This window comes from Labrus mixtus, chromosome 22, assembly GCF_963584025.1.
Source record: "Labrus mixtus chromosome 22, fLabMix1.1, whole genome shotgun sequence".
NCBI classification, from domain to species: domain Eukaryota; kingdom Metazoa; phylum Chordata; class Actinopteri; order Labriformes; family Labridae; genus Labrus; species Labrus mixtus.
This window is the reverse complement of record NC_083633.1, coordinates 17,376,521-17,390,237: the sequence shown is the minus strand read 5'-3', so window position 1 is coordinate 17,390,237 and position 13,717 is coordinate 17,376,521. Positions and strand designations below refer to the sequence as shown.

The 13,717-nt window shown below is 44.0% G+C and overlaps 1 protein-coding gene across 10 annotated transcripts in view; it reads right to left on the bottom strand.

Annotated features, from left to right (window-relative positions):
- The window catches only part of magi2a (membrane associated guanylate kinase, WW and PDZ domain containing 2a), a 201,032-nt gene that overhangs the window by 50,096 nt on the left and 137,219 nt on the right, over positions 1 to 13,717 (bottom strand). For all 10 annotated transcript variants that reach the window (XR_009665982.1, XM_061029315.1, XM_061029316.1 and 7 more), the window contains one exon: positions 12,828 to 12,907. Coding sequence is in view for 9 of the 10 variants with exons in the window: in XM_061029315.1 (XP_060885298.1) it covers positions 12,828 to 12,907 (80 nt within the window). In the remaining variant the exon portion in view is untranslated. The remainder of the gene's footprint in view (positions 1 to 12,827; positions 12,908 to 13,717) is intronic.

The following is a 13,717-nucleotide window of genomic DNA, read 5'->3' as shown; positions in this document are numbered from 1 at the left end:
AAGACATTTAGGGATTGAGACAGAGTCAAGACCAAGACATTTAGGAATCAAGACCGAGTCAAGACCAAGACATTTAGGAATCGAGACCGAGTCAAGACCAAGACATTTAGGGATCAAGACCGAGTCAAGACCAAGACATTTAGGAATCAAGACCGAGTCAAGACCAAGACAAGACCAAGACATTTAGGGATCAAGACCGAGTCAAGACCAAGACATTTAGGAATCAAGATCGAGTCAAGACCAAGACATTTAGGGATCGAGACCGAGTCAAGACCAAGACATTTAGGAATCAAGACCAAGACAAGACCAAGACATTTAGGGATCGAGACCGAGTCAAGACCAAGACATTTAGGGATCGAGACCGAGTCAAGACCAAGACATTTAGAGATCGAGACCGAGTCAAGACCAAGACATTTAGGAATCAAGACCAAGACCATAAATATCACTGAAAAACCATCATGTAGCGTGCAGGGGGCGTGTCACTAGAGTATTGGAACCACATCAAATTCAGTTTTTTTTTCATTTCTGCTTTCTGGAATGATCAGAATGAGTCCTTCAGAGTCTCTGATAAGAGCTGTGTTACAAACTACGGTCTGTAACAGAAACATATTTGACCCTCAGAATTCTTTAATTGATGAGAATGAGAACCGAGTATTCAACACAACCGTGATAACAAACTATTCATCGTACATTCCTTGAGCTCCAATCCTTTTTTCGTCTCCCCGCTCACACCAAAACAACGCTCGTGCATGTTCCATATGCTCCTCTGAACCCTGCCCCCCCCTACCCTCCAAACAAATGATTAAACTTTCAGTAAGATACACACACACACACACACATACACACACGGTTTTGAGTGATCTACTCGAGTGCATCCTGCAGGTTGACAGCCCATGGGAATCCCTCTTGCGAACACTGCAACATTCCTTCGCCCCATCTCCACTCATTAAATATGAAAGAGAGTGTTCCCTGTTCTCACCTTTACTGGGTGCCACACACATACACCCACATTATGTTACTTACTTCACACACACACACACACATATACACACACACACACACACACACTAACTCTCTTGGTGATTTTGCACAGTGGCACACACATAATAGAGAAGATCAAAGGGCTGTCGTGTAGCTCAGGAGCTTTCCAATAAAAAGCTTTTCTATTACAATGTCCACGAGAGGAGCTGAAGGAAGCCGGGAAATGTGTCTGCTTTAAAGAGAGAAGGGAAGGAGGGAAGATGGACTCCACAAAACGAAGCGGAAAACAACATGAAAAGATGATCCTGGAAGGTTAAGATAACATTGTATGAATTACATTAAAACGGTTAAATCTGGATACAAGCAATCAGATAATCAGATGGGTCGAAAAACAAGAATACAAGATATCTAAATCACATGTCTGGGAGTCAAAACAAAAGTGTGCTTCTGTTTCTTAAAACGGGCATTTAAAGGGGAAGTGCAGCACTTTTTACTTTCAGAGTTACACTAAAGACCGACTCTCTGTCTGTGTGCTCAGGTCTCGAGCTCATGCCAGGAGGTGACTAGCCTAGCTTAGCATAAAAGTCACCTTCTACGACAGCTACGCCGAGCTCTATTCGAAGTTAGAAAACGCGCCTTCTCGTGTGTTGATCACACAAAATACAGGCGGGGAAAGTGTTCAACCTGGACTCTACACAGCAAGGATGGCAAGAGCACGGTGGGTCAGGCTGACAGCGGGGGCAGAGGGACGCTCATTAGCCCCACAGCCGACGCTAGCTCCAGCTCATCCAAGGTGTCAAAATCCAGGATGGACTTGTTTTAAGCCTCCTTGTTGATGCATTATTGACGTTATCCCCTGTCCTCCAACTTTGCCATGTAAACAAAACTTTCAGTGCCTGAACTCCCTCACTCTCTCCGCTCACTGATAAGCTGCGTCCCAAAGAGCGCCCCTACAGGCCTGGAGCACTTCAGTTAAAAAGGGTAGGTTTGCAGCGTTTGTCTATTTGCAGCTGTTTTCTGAATATGTGTGTCTTTGACTTTCATCGACGCATCTGCAGTCGCCTCTCTGACTCTTCTCTACAGCCAAAGTCTCTAAGTGGTTCACATTTGATCACAGTTCTCTGATGGTTACTCCTACAGCTTCATGGGCCACGCTACAGCGGGAGCTGCAGTCTCACTTTAAGGTGATCTAACACTCACAATGAAACACTCTTTCTTTCACCGAGCACTGTGCTGATAAATGCTGAACTTAGGTGGACTGTCTCCTCGCTCTGCTCTTTTGTTTAGCCCCACTGAGAGCCGTCTATAACCTCTCCGTCAGCAGCCTGCAGTGGAGCGCTTACTCCCCGGGACAAGGATACAGAGAGTCAGAAAGTGTGTGTGTGTGTGTGTGTGTGTGTGTGTGTGTGTGTGTGTGAGTGTGTGTGCCGCATAAAGCCACACTGCTTATCAATACCATGCTGCATTCATCCAGGAAGGAAATGTCAAGCTGGTGTGAAATTTCCAGGTATAGTAGCTCTTCTGAAGGAGCCCTGAAGCGAGGGGGGAAAGTGTTTGCGACCTCTCGTCATGCTACACGCCGCGTCCTGCAGTCACAGGTGGAGGGCCGCTTACTGCCAGCAGGAGGCATCCTGACTTCTTTGCCACATTTTCTCTCCTCCTGTACAACTCAACCTTATCCATCTCTCTCTCTTTTCCTTCACCTTATTTCCCCTTCTTCTTCTTCTTCTTCTTCTAGGTTCCATCTCGACTCGTGCTATTTTTCAGACTTCTGTTTCAAATGTCCTCCCTTTTTTCTCTCCTTCATACTTTCTTTTATTCCAACCTTTGAGAAAGAAACCGTCTGAATCAAATACTTTTCAGCACCTCCAGCCCTTTTGTAGCCACCAAAAAAATGTAATATCTTCCCTGTTGGATACTGCACTTTTTCATTATCAATTTACCTTTGAATGCAGCACACATTCAAGAACTACCTCTGCTTAGAAAAACTCCCCCTGATTCATTATTCTAAATGTCTACCGGTCTATACAGGCATGAAATCCACTCTCCAAGGTGTGCGGTCCAAAAATACAAAATTGGCTGCAGGCTCGGATGAAATAAACAATATGAAGATTTCCAAACAAATAAAAAGGAGTTCAGAATTGTTGTCCCGTGGTTGTGGGAAGTGGATCAGACTCCTACAGAGCCTACTGTTTGTGAGCTCAGTCCAACCTTATTATCCAAACCTTAAACTGAAAGCTGAGCCAACAATAACAACAAACACAAGCAGGGAATGTGAAAAAGTTATAAAAAAACTGGCCTCAAACATTGGAACTTTCTTCATGAAATGTCTCTGAACGATCACATATATAATACTGAGTGCATAAAAACTCTTATTTTGAAAGTCTGTAATGTAATAATACTTTAAAAAGATGTACATTCTTTGCTGACATCAGCGGCAAACTTTTTAAATTTCAACACTTTGGAGGAAACGCAGATTTATTATTTCCTTTCTGATGAAGTCTCAGTAGACTATACCCCACATAAACTCAAACTTTCCAGACTTTATTACTTAATAGCGTCAACCACAGTTTATTATTGCAGTCCTATATTAGAGTCCGACTCATAATGGAGAGCTTAATAAGCTGCTGAGTTCGACAAAATCCAAACAAATAAATAGAAATATCACATCAGCATTGTTTAATATCTCCGGCTTGGTTCCGTTTGATCGTGTTTGTATGGAGCTGTTTGTGAACATAAAGCCTCACTACATGAGATTAAAGTATTAGATATACAGATGTGTGTTTGTGTAGCAGGGACACAGAAACCTTCTGCCCGCCTGCTCACCTGAACATTAACACAGCCGGACCACCTGTGAATTCCATTTCCAACATGTTCAAGGTGATAAATAGCGGTGTTTGCAGAAAAATGGAGCCATTTGTTTTAAGATGGTCCAGGGCTGCAGGTCCGCTGGGGTGATCTGCAGAGATTATTAAAGGTGGAAACCTAAGCTAACCTTCTGATCCATCAAATGGTATCGTGTAAGCTGTTTATTCTAAATGCTATTTTAGTCTTACTTTGAAAATACTCATTAGATTTAGTCAGTTTTTGACCCTTTATAGTTTTAAGTGGCGACAACTTAAAGCTTTTTAAGTTTAATTGATAAGTTTGAAGTCTAATCAAGATCCCTTGTTGACCATCATTTCCTGTCACATGTTTGTAAAGGAAATGAACACAGTGTGCGGGAAAAAAACCATCTTAGATCCTCCATCTTTTGATCCTTATTACAATCATTACTATCAGGAGCCACGACTAACCCATCAAATGACTGATTGCGACTTAGCGTCATCTTTTCTGGAGACCCAAAAGTGCCAAAAAAAAAAAAAAAAACCAGGCCTCATTTCTCCCGATGATTCATAAACTTGACTCCCTCTCCCGTCAACAGGAGGAAACATTCCCCCCACTTTGTGTAATGATTATCACAAACCTGTCTGTCACAATCAAAAAGCGCAATCAACAAAGTCGTAAAAAAAAAGAAAAACAATGCTGTTTGCTCCGTGGGACGCTAACGGGTCTGTCAGATGTTTAAAAAAAAAAAAAAAAATGTCAAAGCCGTGCTGAGCTTGTTGATGGATAAATATTGTGTAGCAGAAGAAAAAAGGGAGAATTGGCGTCTCGTTTTTTTTTTATCAGGGACAGAGGCTGGACAGGATGAACCTGTGTGTGGAGGAATGTGTGGTTCATGTTGTGTTCTAAAAAGAAGAGGTGCTGCTTGTTAACAGGCACCTGCTTGGGGCCCCAGACCAACAGGCAGCCCGGAGCAGAAGCCCCTGGCATGACAGAAATGAGACCCTCACCCTACTGGACTGTACTGACTGGATTTTTTTGTCAGAGGCCTCAAGACAGCTTGCACAGATAGCATTGACTGAGCCCTGGGAAGACCGCATTTTGGAGGCTTATGAAAGGAAGCTGGCAAAGTACCGGGGACTGCTGGAGGATTGACGGACACAGGGGTGGAAAGCGCACCGCCATCCGCTGGAAGGAGGCTGCAGAGGCTTTGCAGGCCGCCCTCTCCGCAGAGTCTACGTACACACCCTTCTGAGCATGAGAGGGCGGCTGAGGAGAACAGCCATCAGGCCTGCAGGGAAAGCTTACAGGTGGCTGTGGATGAAAAGGAGTGATCTGAGGCCTCATCTGGGAACAATCTTAACACCGCATGCCACAGGAAAGTTTGGCAAAATAATCTGCAGAGCCATCAAAAAATCTGGACTTTTTAAACTTGTATTTAAAGGGGAAATCTAGCCAAATGTCTTCTTTCAAAAGTGCAATCAACACCTGAGGAGAACAAGCTCAGCGATAATAATCTTTTTAGAGTGTCATTAAACTGCACATGCTTGGACAGCCTTTAAGATACACTGATGCACTTAGATTTACTGTCTGATTGTCACCTCACACACCAGCTGACAACAACCTCCAGTGCATTTTTTTTCCATTAGGGAAAAAGACTCTTGATTCCGAGTCTTTAGGAAGATAATTTAAACGGCAATACATCTTTTTCGGTGACAGGAAAAGTCAATGCTCCGACAACAAATCAGTTAATTGCGTCACTCTCTGGCAATAGGCAGCCTCCTCTGGTGTATCATGCTCCATTTCAATGAGCTCCTGTTTATTCCACCACTTTTTTTTTTTCTCTCTCTCTCTCTCTCTCCTGTTAAATGCACCTGCGCAGGTCTGAGAAATGCATGTCCTCACATTCCCTCTCCTGCAAAGTCCCCAAAGGCCCCGTCTCACTGCGAGCAGACAATAGCTAAGCTGCGGAGAAAAAAAAAAAAAAAGTCGAACTCAGAAGCTCGTAGCTTATCAGGACGTTCCAGGGACAGAACGAGACGTATTGAACTGTGACCTGGCACTTATTCTCTCCTCTTTCTCCTCCCAAGGTCGGCGTTATTTGGCACGCTCTATGTGGAAAATACGAAACAGCTTCACATGCGCAACACACACACACACACACACTTTTTCCTCTTCTTCTTTCCTCCTGCAGTGTTGCTACAGTCACACTTCAGCTCTTCCCCCCACAGTGTCACGACTGGAGCAGAGAAAAGAATGACTTCATCAGAGCCTTTTGTTTACATGTTAAAAAGGATATTTATGCAGAGTGGCTTCTTTTATAATAGCCTCCTGTTGATGAGATAAAATCATGTATTAAGGTTAATTACATTCTTCTAATTCTAACTCGATTAGAGTCACACAGGAGGAGCTATTTGGGCCGACATGCAAATCAAATAGTGGGCCTGTTTCTGCTTCATATCAAACAGTTTGGGAAAGTGGGGGGCGTACTCGTCCATCTTGTGATGAATACTGTTGTTGTTTGAGAGTTGAATCAAAGTATGGATCAGTAAATTAAATTAACTTTTTTTTAATAATTATTAATTTTGTTTTGCTGAAAATCAAATTGAAAAAAAAAAAAAAAGGTTTCAGCCTCTCTGACCTGTATTGTTGCAGAGGTTTGGACTGTTGGTCAGACATGTTTAATTCTCTTCAAACTCTTATTGTTTTTTTTGATAAAAATGTAATCTTCACCGGGCAGAAATTGTAAAAAACCAAAAAAAAAAAAAAAAAAAGGGATGTTGTTGCGGCGTCAAGTTAGTCACTTAGTCTAACACCTACCCTACACTAGTAGCTTCAGAAAGTTAGAATAAGTAGATGGAGGTCGTCTATCTTTATGGTGATGCACTTGTTTGCTTCAAAAACGCCTCACTGTACCTTTAAGTCAGTTTATCAGACACACACACACTTTGAGATTTGATACAACACACACACACACTTTGAGATTTGATACAACACACACACACACTCTGAGATTTGATACAACACACACACACACTTTGAGATTTGATACAACACACACACACACACACACACTGGCAGCTAATCCAGCATGCACACGTCACACACCTGCCGCACCGTCTTTTGAATGTGCAGGCCTCAGGCATGCTCTGCTGGGGATGTTTCTCAAAATACACCCATCACTCAAACCGCAGACAGCTTCTCCTGCCCCTGCCCCCCCCCCCCCCCCCCCCCCCCCCCCTCCACTTTGTCGCTGTACTGCAGCAGGAGTCTCAAGGTGAAGGAGGGCGCTGCGCCTCTCCCTCTATAATAACTCACCTGTAGGACTGCCCACACACCAAGGAGAGAGAGAGGAGGGAAACTTCCTGCATCCAGCGAAAAAATAAAAAAATCACTAAATCTATCTCTAAGGCCCCGGCTAAAAGGACAACGGAGGGAACAGGAGAGGTGACATTTACAAAGCAGGAGGAGCTTTGCTTTCCGATGTGAATGATGAAGTAACAGGAGAAGACAAATCTCACACACGGGGCGAGGCTTTTTTTAAAACGAGGGATGTAAGGGAAGGGATGAAAAATGAGTAGAAGAAGAAGAAGCCCTGCTATTTCCCTCAAGAGAGAGGACGCAGTGTGACCTCGATGCCGGCCGGGGAGAGACGATAATAACTTTGTGTCTCTCTGCCCGTGAAGTTCCTCACACGAGCAGAATGTAATTACACGTCGAGGTTTTGAGCTCTCTGTTTTCACATGAGTGCGGCCTGCTGGGACGCACAGAGGCGGGCACACAAAGAAGCCACTCTAAGGCGATTAAAAAAACCTACAAAAACCTGAGCAACATCAAAGTCTTAATCCTCCTCGGCTTCATATGTTCTACGTCAGGTGTTGTCTGATGAAAGAAGCTGAAAGACTGACTGAGAATGATTACAGTTCTGTCTTTTTTTTTTTTTTTTTAAATCACTTATCATCATCATGAGGAGTCTCGTCACCTACTTTTTCAGAGTTTAAAAAACAAACAGAAAACAGGCCGCACAAGTAAAGACGTAAACGAGACCACGGCAGGCCTGCTTGGTTGTTCTCTTTCTTTTCTCACAGCCAACAAATACTTGGCAGCAAAAAGGGGAAAGAAACAACAAAACAATCAACTTTAAACAGAGTAAGGGGGAAATAAAAAGCACACAAAGAGTTTCTATAAAAAGGCTTGTCCTACTTCTTTTCATCTAACCAAACTAAAAAGAGGAAAACGGGAAGGACAGGAGGGAGCAGACAAGGGGACAAAGATGGATACAGAGGCGGAGAGAGGAGGTGAGAAAAGATGGAGGCAGGAGGAGGAGGGGGGGGGGGGGGGGGGAGATGCAGAGTGAGTTATGTAACGACAGAGACGTCTGTGATGTCAGCCGCTCTCCCCGTCTTCACCGGAGACGCCGCTTCCCTTTGAAGAGGCAGGATCGAGCGCGCTAAACCGTACACACATTGCGCCGCATATTTTGACAGAATCTGGTTGTTTGTGTTGCAGCCGACTTTAAAGTTGAGAGGGAACAAGTTGTGTTTACCGCCAGTGAAACATTGACTCAAGTTATGCACTGAGATACAACTTTTCCATTTTTTTTTCTTTTGCGACTTTATACCTCAATTTGAGTTTAAGTCAGGAGGAAATGTTACAGTTTGTTTTTATTCCAGTACATTTGCTCTATTTATGCAGGAGGAAAACAATTCAACAATCTTAGCTCGATCCAAAGGCAACTGGACTTGGTTGAAGATCTTGAAGACGTTTCTCTCCTCCGAAAGGCTTCTTCAGTTCTCAACTATCTTGATTGGACGGAGCTAGAAACGTAAGCCCCCGGATCATCAGCATGTTAATTAGCATGCTAATGATCAAGGGACGACTCACATCAGAGTCGTTAACCTAGTTTTCGCCGTCGTCACCACCCCAGCTCCGTCCAACCAGATAGTTCAGGAACTGAAGACGCCTTTCGGAAGGAGAGGCGACACGTCTTCAAGATCTTCAACCTGTCCAGACGTCTCAGTCTGGATGACTTAGAACCTACACAGACGTTTTATGAAACAGTAATCTGGATTCATTAAACCTGGTGTACGGAACAGGTCAGATAAGATCCTCGACCCTCGAAAGCAGAAAACACATCTAACAAGTTCAATACTAGTAATGAACTCCAATGACATTCGCTTACACACAGAGAATTCTGCATAATGAATACTGTTAAGGGATGATTAGACTTAATTACAACCAAGGCCTTTATTTAATTGCCATCTCTAGCTGTAATAATAACCTCACACTCAGGTCAGTTGCGAAGAACTGCAAACACAGAGGACTTTAAAGACATCCAACAAGGAAAATAAATACATGAAGTGGGACTATTTTACTACATTTTACAAGTCCAGAGATTTGACAAACTTATTTGAATTTAGACAGAAAAAATGATGACTCAGTCTGGCGGTTTTTGAACATCCACTACAGTTTACAGCTCAGCTTCCTGTTTGTATTTTTGACTCATCCAACGTGCAGCAGACGTGTGAAAATGTTAAGAAAGCAACATAGGACAGGTAAAATGCATTACTGTTCATGTAGCTGCTAATATTCCAGATGTAACTTTTTTGTCGCTATTGCAGGACTAGATTTTTTTTGGGATGTATTTAGTGGTTTAAGTTGAGGCTCTTCCCCACATCTTGCTTTCAGTGTGCATCTGTGTTTCCGCCGATACTCCAAAGTCCCACTTAATACTCCTGCTCTCCTCCTCTCAGCCTGTTGTCCCGTCACAGCTCACAGACTCCACCCTGCAATCCTGTTAGCGCTTATCAGAGCATGGCTCGGGTCCAAAACACGAACACACACACGTCTACCTTTCCCACCGATCAATACCGAATTTACAGAGGCAGCTTTTCCCTCCCTAACTGAGCTCAGCTCTCAGGGGGGGCTGCTACCGACAGCCTGGGGACGTTTGGAGTGAACAGCACACACCTCTCACACGGCTGCTTACACACTTCAAACGGGACAGTCAAAACGAGGCACACTCTAAACAGGAGAGTAAATATAGACAACAAAAAAAACACACTGAGAGTCAAGCAGACGAAGATCATTCATGTAGCTAACACAACACTATGACATCAGAGCTTTCAAATACGAGTCAACATTCAAGCTAGCAGCTCTCCAGAGTTGTGCTTTGACTACAACAATGCTAATATCAACATGCTATGTTGCTGAAAAAACTTTGCAAACATGCTTATTTGGCAAATGCAATGTTCACCGGCCTTGTTTGACCATGTTAGCATGCTTACATTAGCTTATTAGCATTTCACATAAAGTACAAAAGACATTTTTATGATAAAAAATGACAGCCATGCTAGCAGCTCAACATGCTAATACCTATGCTGCTTTTGGCATGTGCATTCTTCATCATGTCATTTATCTTAGCTTAGCATAATGTTTGCTAATTAGCATTTACCGCAAACTACAACGGAGGCTAGTTGGAATCTCATTGCAGTTATTTCTGTGCTCGTCAAACTTATACAATTGTGACCTATTGTTGTTGTTGTTGTTGGAGAGGACCAATCAGTCATGAAGCCCTGATTAAAACTGTTTAATCTGTTTAGCGCAACAATCGTTAGTTGGTTTCAGACCAGCAGCCGCCGTTAAGCTTTACTTTCCTTTCTAAAAAAGGGACTAACTGGATTAGTCCCCCGACCAGATCAATAACAATCCTCACAAATATCAGCACATCTCCTCTTGTGGGGCGTCCTCGGCGGATAAATAGGATTGGAAGTGCCGGAGATAAAAGTGGAATCACATTCTGACTAATTCCTCACAGGCGTCTTTGTCTTTGTTTCGGTGTCATTTCATCATCTCGGAGATCTGTCTCCCTTTAAAGTCCAAAGACCGAGGGGGGGGGGGGGGGGGGGGGGGGGGGAAGCGGGTGATTCAGTGACTCCACACGAGGTCTTTTGAATAAAATGCATGATCAAGAAAAGTCATTCTTGTGGAGGGATTAAAAACAGGCGACGTGTCAACAGGAAGCAGTCCCTTTTTGTTTAATGCCACCACACACAGTGCAAATGTTTTCACACCAGGCGCCGATGTTCTCGCTCTATCTCGTCGCAGTCGAACACGATCTGCAAATACTTCTTGACATTTGTCTTATCCTTGCTCGAGGTTGCAAACGTATGCAGGAATACTGCTAATCCACGTTCCATCGAGGGAGCTGATTGCAAAAGAGTTTGGCATTCTTACACCTTTCACTATTGAAATTTAATTTACTCTCCCAATAGCTGATCTGTGTAAAAAAATAAAAAAATAAACCTTCAACCATAACGAGACTTAGAATATCAAGGCTGCTTATCTCAGCATGCCACTATGACCTTCATGTAAATGTTACCACGACACTGTTAAGCAGGTTTCATATTCAACGATATAAAACAGTTGGTTCTGAACGTAATGTGGTTGGACAAAAGGTTTTCCAGCAGTGCTGATATCAACGACAACAGCAGAGACACTTTGGACTTTCTGGAGGGAATGCTGGAGTACTCAGTGATCCAGCAGTGCTAATATCAACTACAACAGCACTTTCTCCTTGTTTATTGGCGCTAAATACAAAGTGCAGACGAGGCTAAAAGAACGTCTTTTAACCTGAAGATGCTGCCGGATTAGAAGTCAGAGAGTAACCAACATTTTCCACAGGGCACCTTGAATGTCTGTACCAAATCTCAAGTCCCCCCTTTTTGGCCTGCTCCTGCAATTATTGACGATTATCGCAGAGGGCCCAACTTCACCAACTCCCAAGGTGCATGAAGAGTGAAAGGCTTAGAGGAGGTCAAAAAGCTCCAGCAACACTTGTGGCACGAAGATCAACTTTATTAACAAATGAGACCGGCGCGTTTCGGCTCGTGGCGTTCATCAGGGTCAGATTATTGACGATCCAGCCGATCACTGTTGAGGAACATGCGTCCGGACTAAAGACTTGGTGATGTTGTCCAATATGTAAGAGCAAAAAGCAGTTCCATTGAGCGCTACTGGATCTGAGAAGCACTTCCACTTCATATAACTGAAGAATAAATCCAAAAGTGGCCGACAGATCGACTGATTATAAGAACAACAGTTTGCGGCAGGCCTACTCACCGCTGTGTCCTAATGCAGGTTTAGCAAAAAGTCAATGAAAGCACAATGTGACCCAGGAGTCGACTTGTTTGTCTGAACGTCTGCCTGCGTGTGTGTGCGTCTGAGTGTATTTTTAGAGAAACTCTATCCTCGTGGTTACGTGTTTACCAGGAACATTCACACACACACACACACACACACAAGCATCCCCGCCCCTCCCCGCCGTCAACACACACCAAACAAACTCACACAGTCACACATTCGAACAACCATTTCTCATTCGTTGTCTCCGTCCATCGCCCCAATCCGGTCCTCCTACTCGGCTCTCCTCTGCCCATTACTCGGGCGATAAATCTCACACATAAAGAAAAGACGAATGGGGATGAGGGCAGGGAAGGTGACGGCGAGAGAGATAGATGACACACTCGAAAAATAAATGTACGCTCGTCCATAAACGCACGCCGCATTGACATTCATCCCTTCTCCTTTCTTCTTTCGGTGTGTTTTTTCGCAGTGTGTGTGTGTGTGGGCGGGTGAAGGACACACCACGTCTCTCTCTCTCTCAGCTGAGAATAAAGAAGTCTTTGTAACCTCCAAGTCTCTCTGGACCTGGGCTTTAAACACATGTATCAAGAGGCTTCCTATCCACAGAAAGATACACACACACACACACACACACACACACACACACACACACACACACACACACCATAAAACTCCCAAAAAATAAGCTCTTAAATCAGAAATTGTTCCTTCAATGGACTGAAACTCAATTAGATCATCTTTAGATCTGCAGGCAATGTTTGAATCTTGGAAATTAAAGCTGCAGGGAAGTTGTGTTGTTAAAATGTGAGAAGGCGAACGGAGAACAAAATAATCAGAAATAAGAGAAACACAGAAGATAAAGACTCAGCACTCACCATCCTCTTTGCATTCCTCGGGCGGCTTTGCCTTCTTGGCGAGCCTCGGGTCCAGCCACGATGTCGTCTTGGTGTTGTGGCTGTAAAGAGACGAAAGGGAAAAGAGAGAGAGAGAGAGAGAGAGAGAGCGAGTGAGAGGGAGTGTGATAGATGGCGAGAGAGAGGAGACTTGGCAGAAAGCGAGAAGGAGGTTGGTGGATTCTTAATTCAGCCGGAGAATCATTTTCAGAGAGGAAAGATGAGACTCCCTCGTGTGCCAACCCTTCTGAAAAGGTGACGAGAAAGAAAAGAGGGGGGGGGGCTGGAAAAAGCTTTGGGTTAACAAAATGGCAATCAATACTTTTAATTGGCTTACTAAGCAGGCAGAGGGGGAGGAGGAGGAGGAGGAGGAGGAAGAAGGGGGTGAGCGAGGGGAACAGCTGTGGGTTTGGCAGATTCATCCACAGCCCCCGGGGCACAGAGCTGGATCCAGATCAGATATGATGGCGTGTCCGGGAAAACTCCGAGCGCCTCCTCAACTCGTCTGAAGCTCAGGAGCCACAATGGCCTCTCTTTCATGATGACAGTAAGGAGAGGGGGGAGGGGGGGGAGGATTGTATGCAAAGTGCCTACAGTAGAAAAGCGAGAAGATGAAGGAGGAAGAAGCAGGCTTCCTTGTGTCTTTTTCTTTCTTTTCAGTACTTTTAACTTGGGCTTATGTCCCAAAGGGAAATTTGATTTTTGCACTTGAGACTTAAAAAAACAGTACACCAATAATAAGATGAACGAAAACATAGAAAACATGAATCTGAACACACCAAGTGAGCACGTTTTGGTTAACTGTTTAAAAAGACGTCTACGGCCACTGGTTGGTGACGGTGACCAGGCTCGCTTGTCTTAGCATGGCTCCG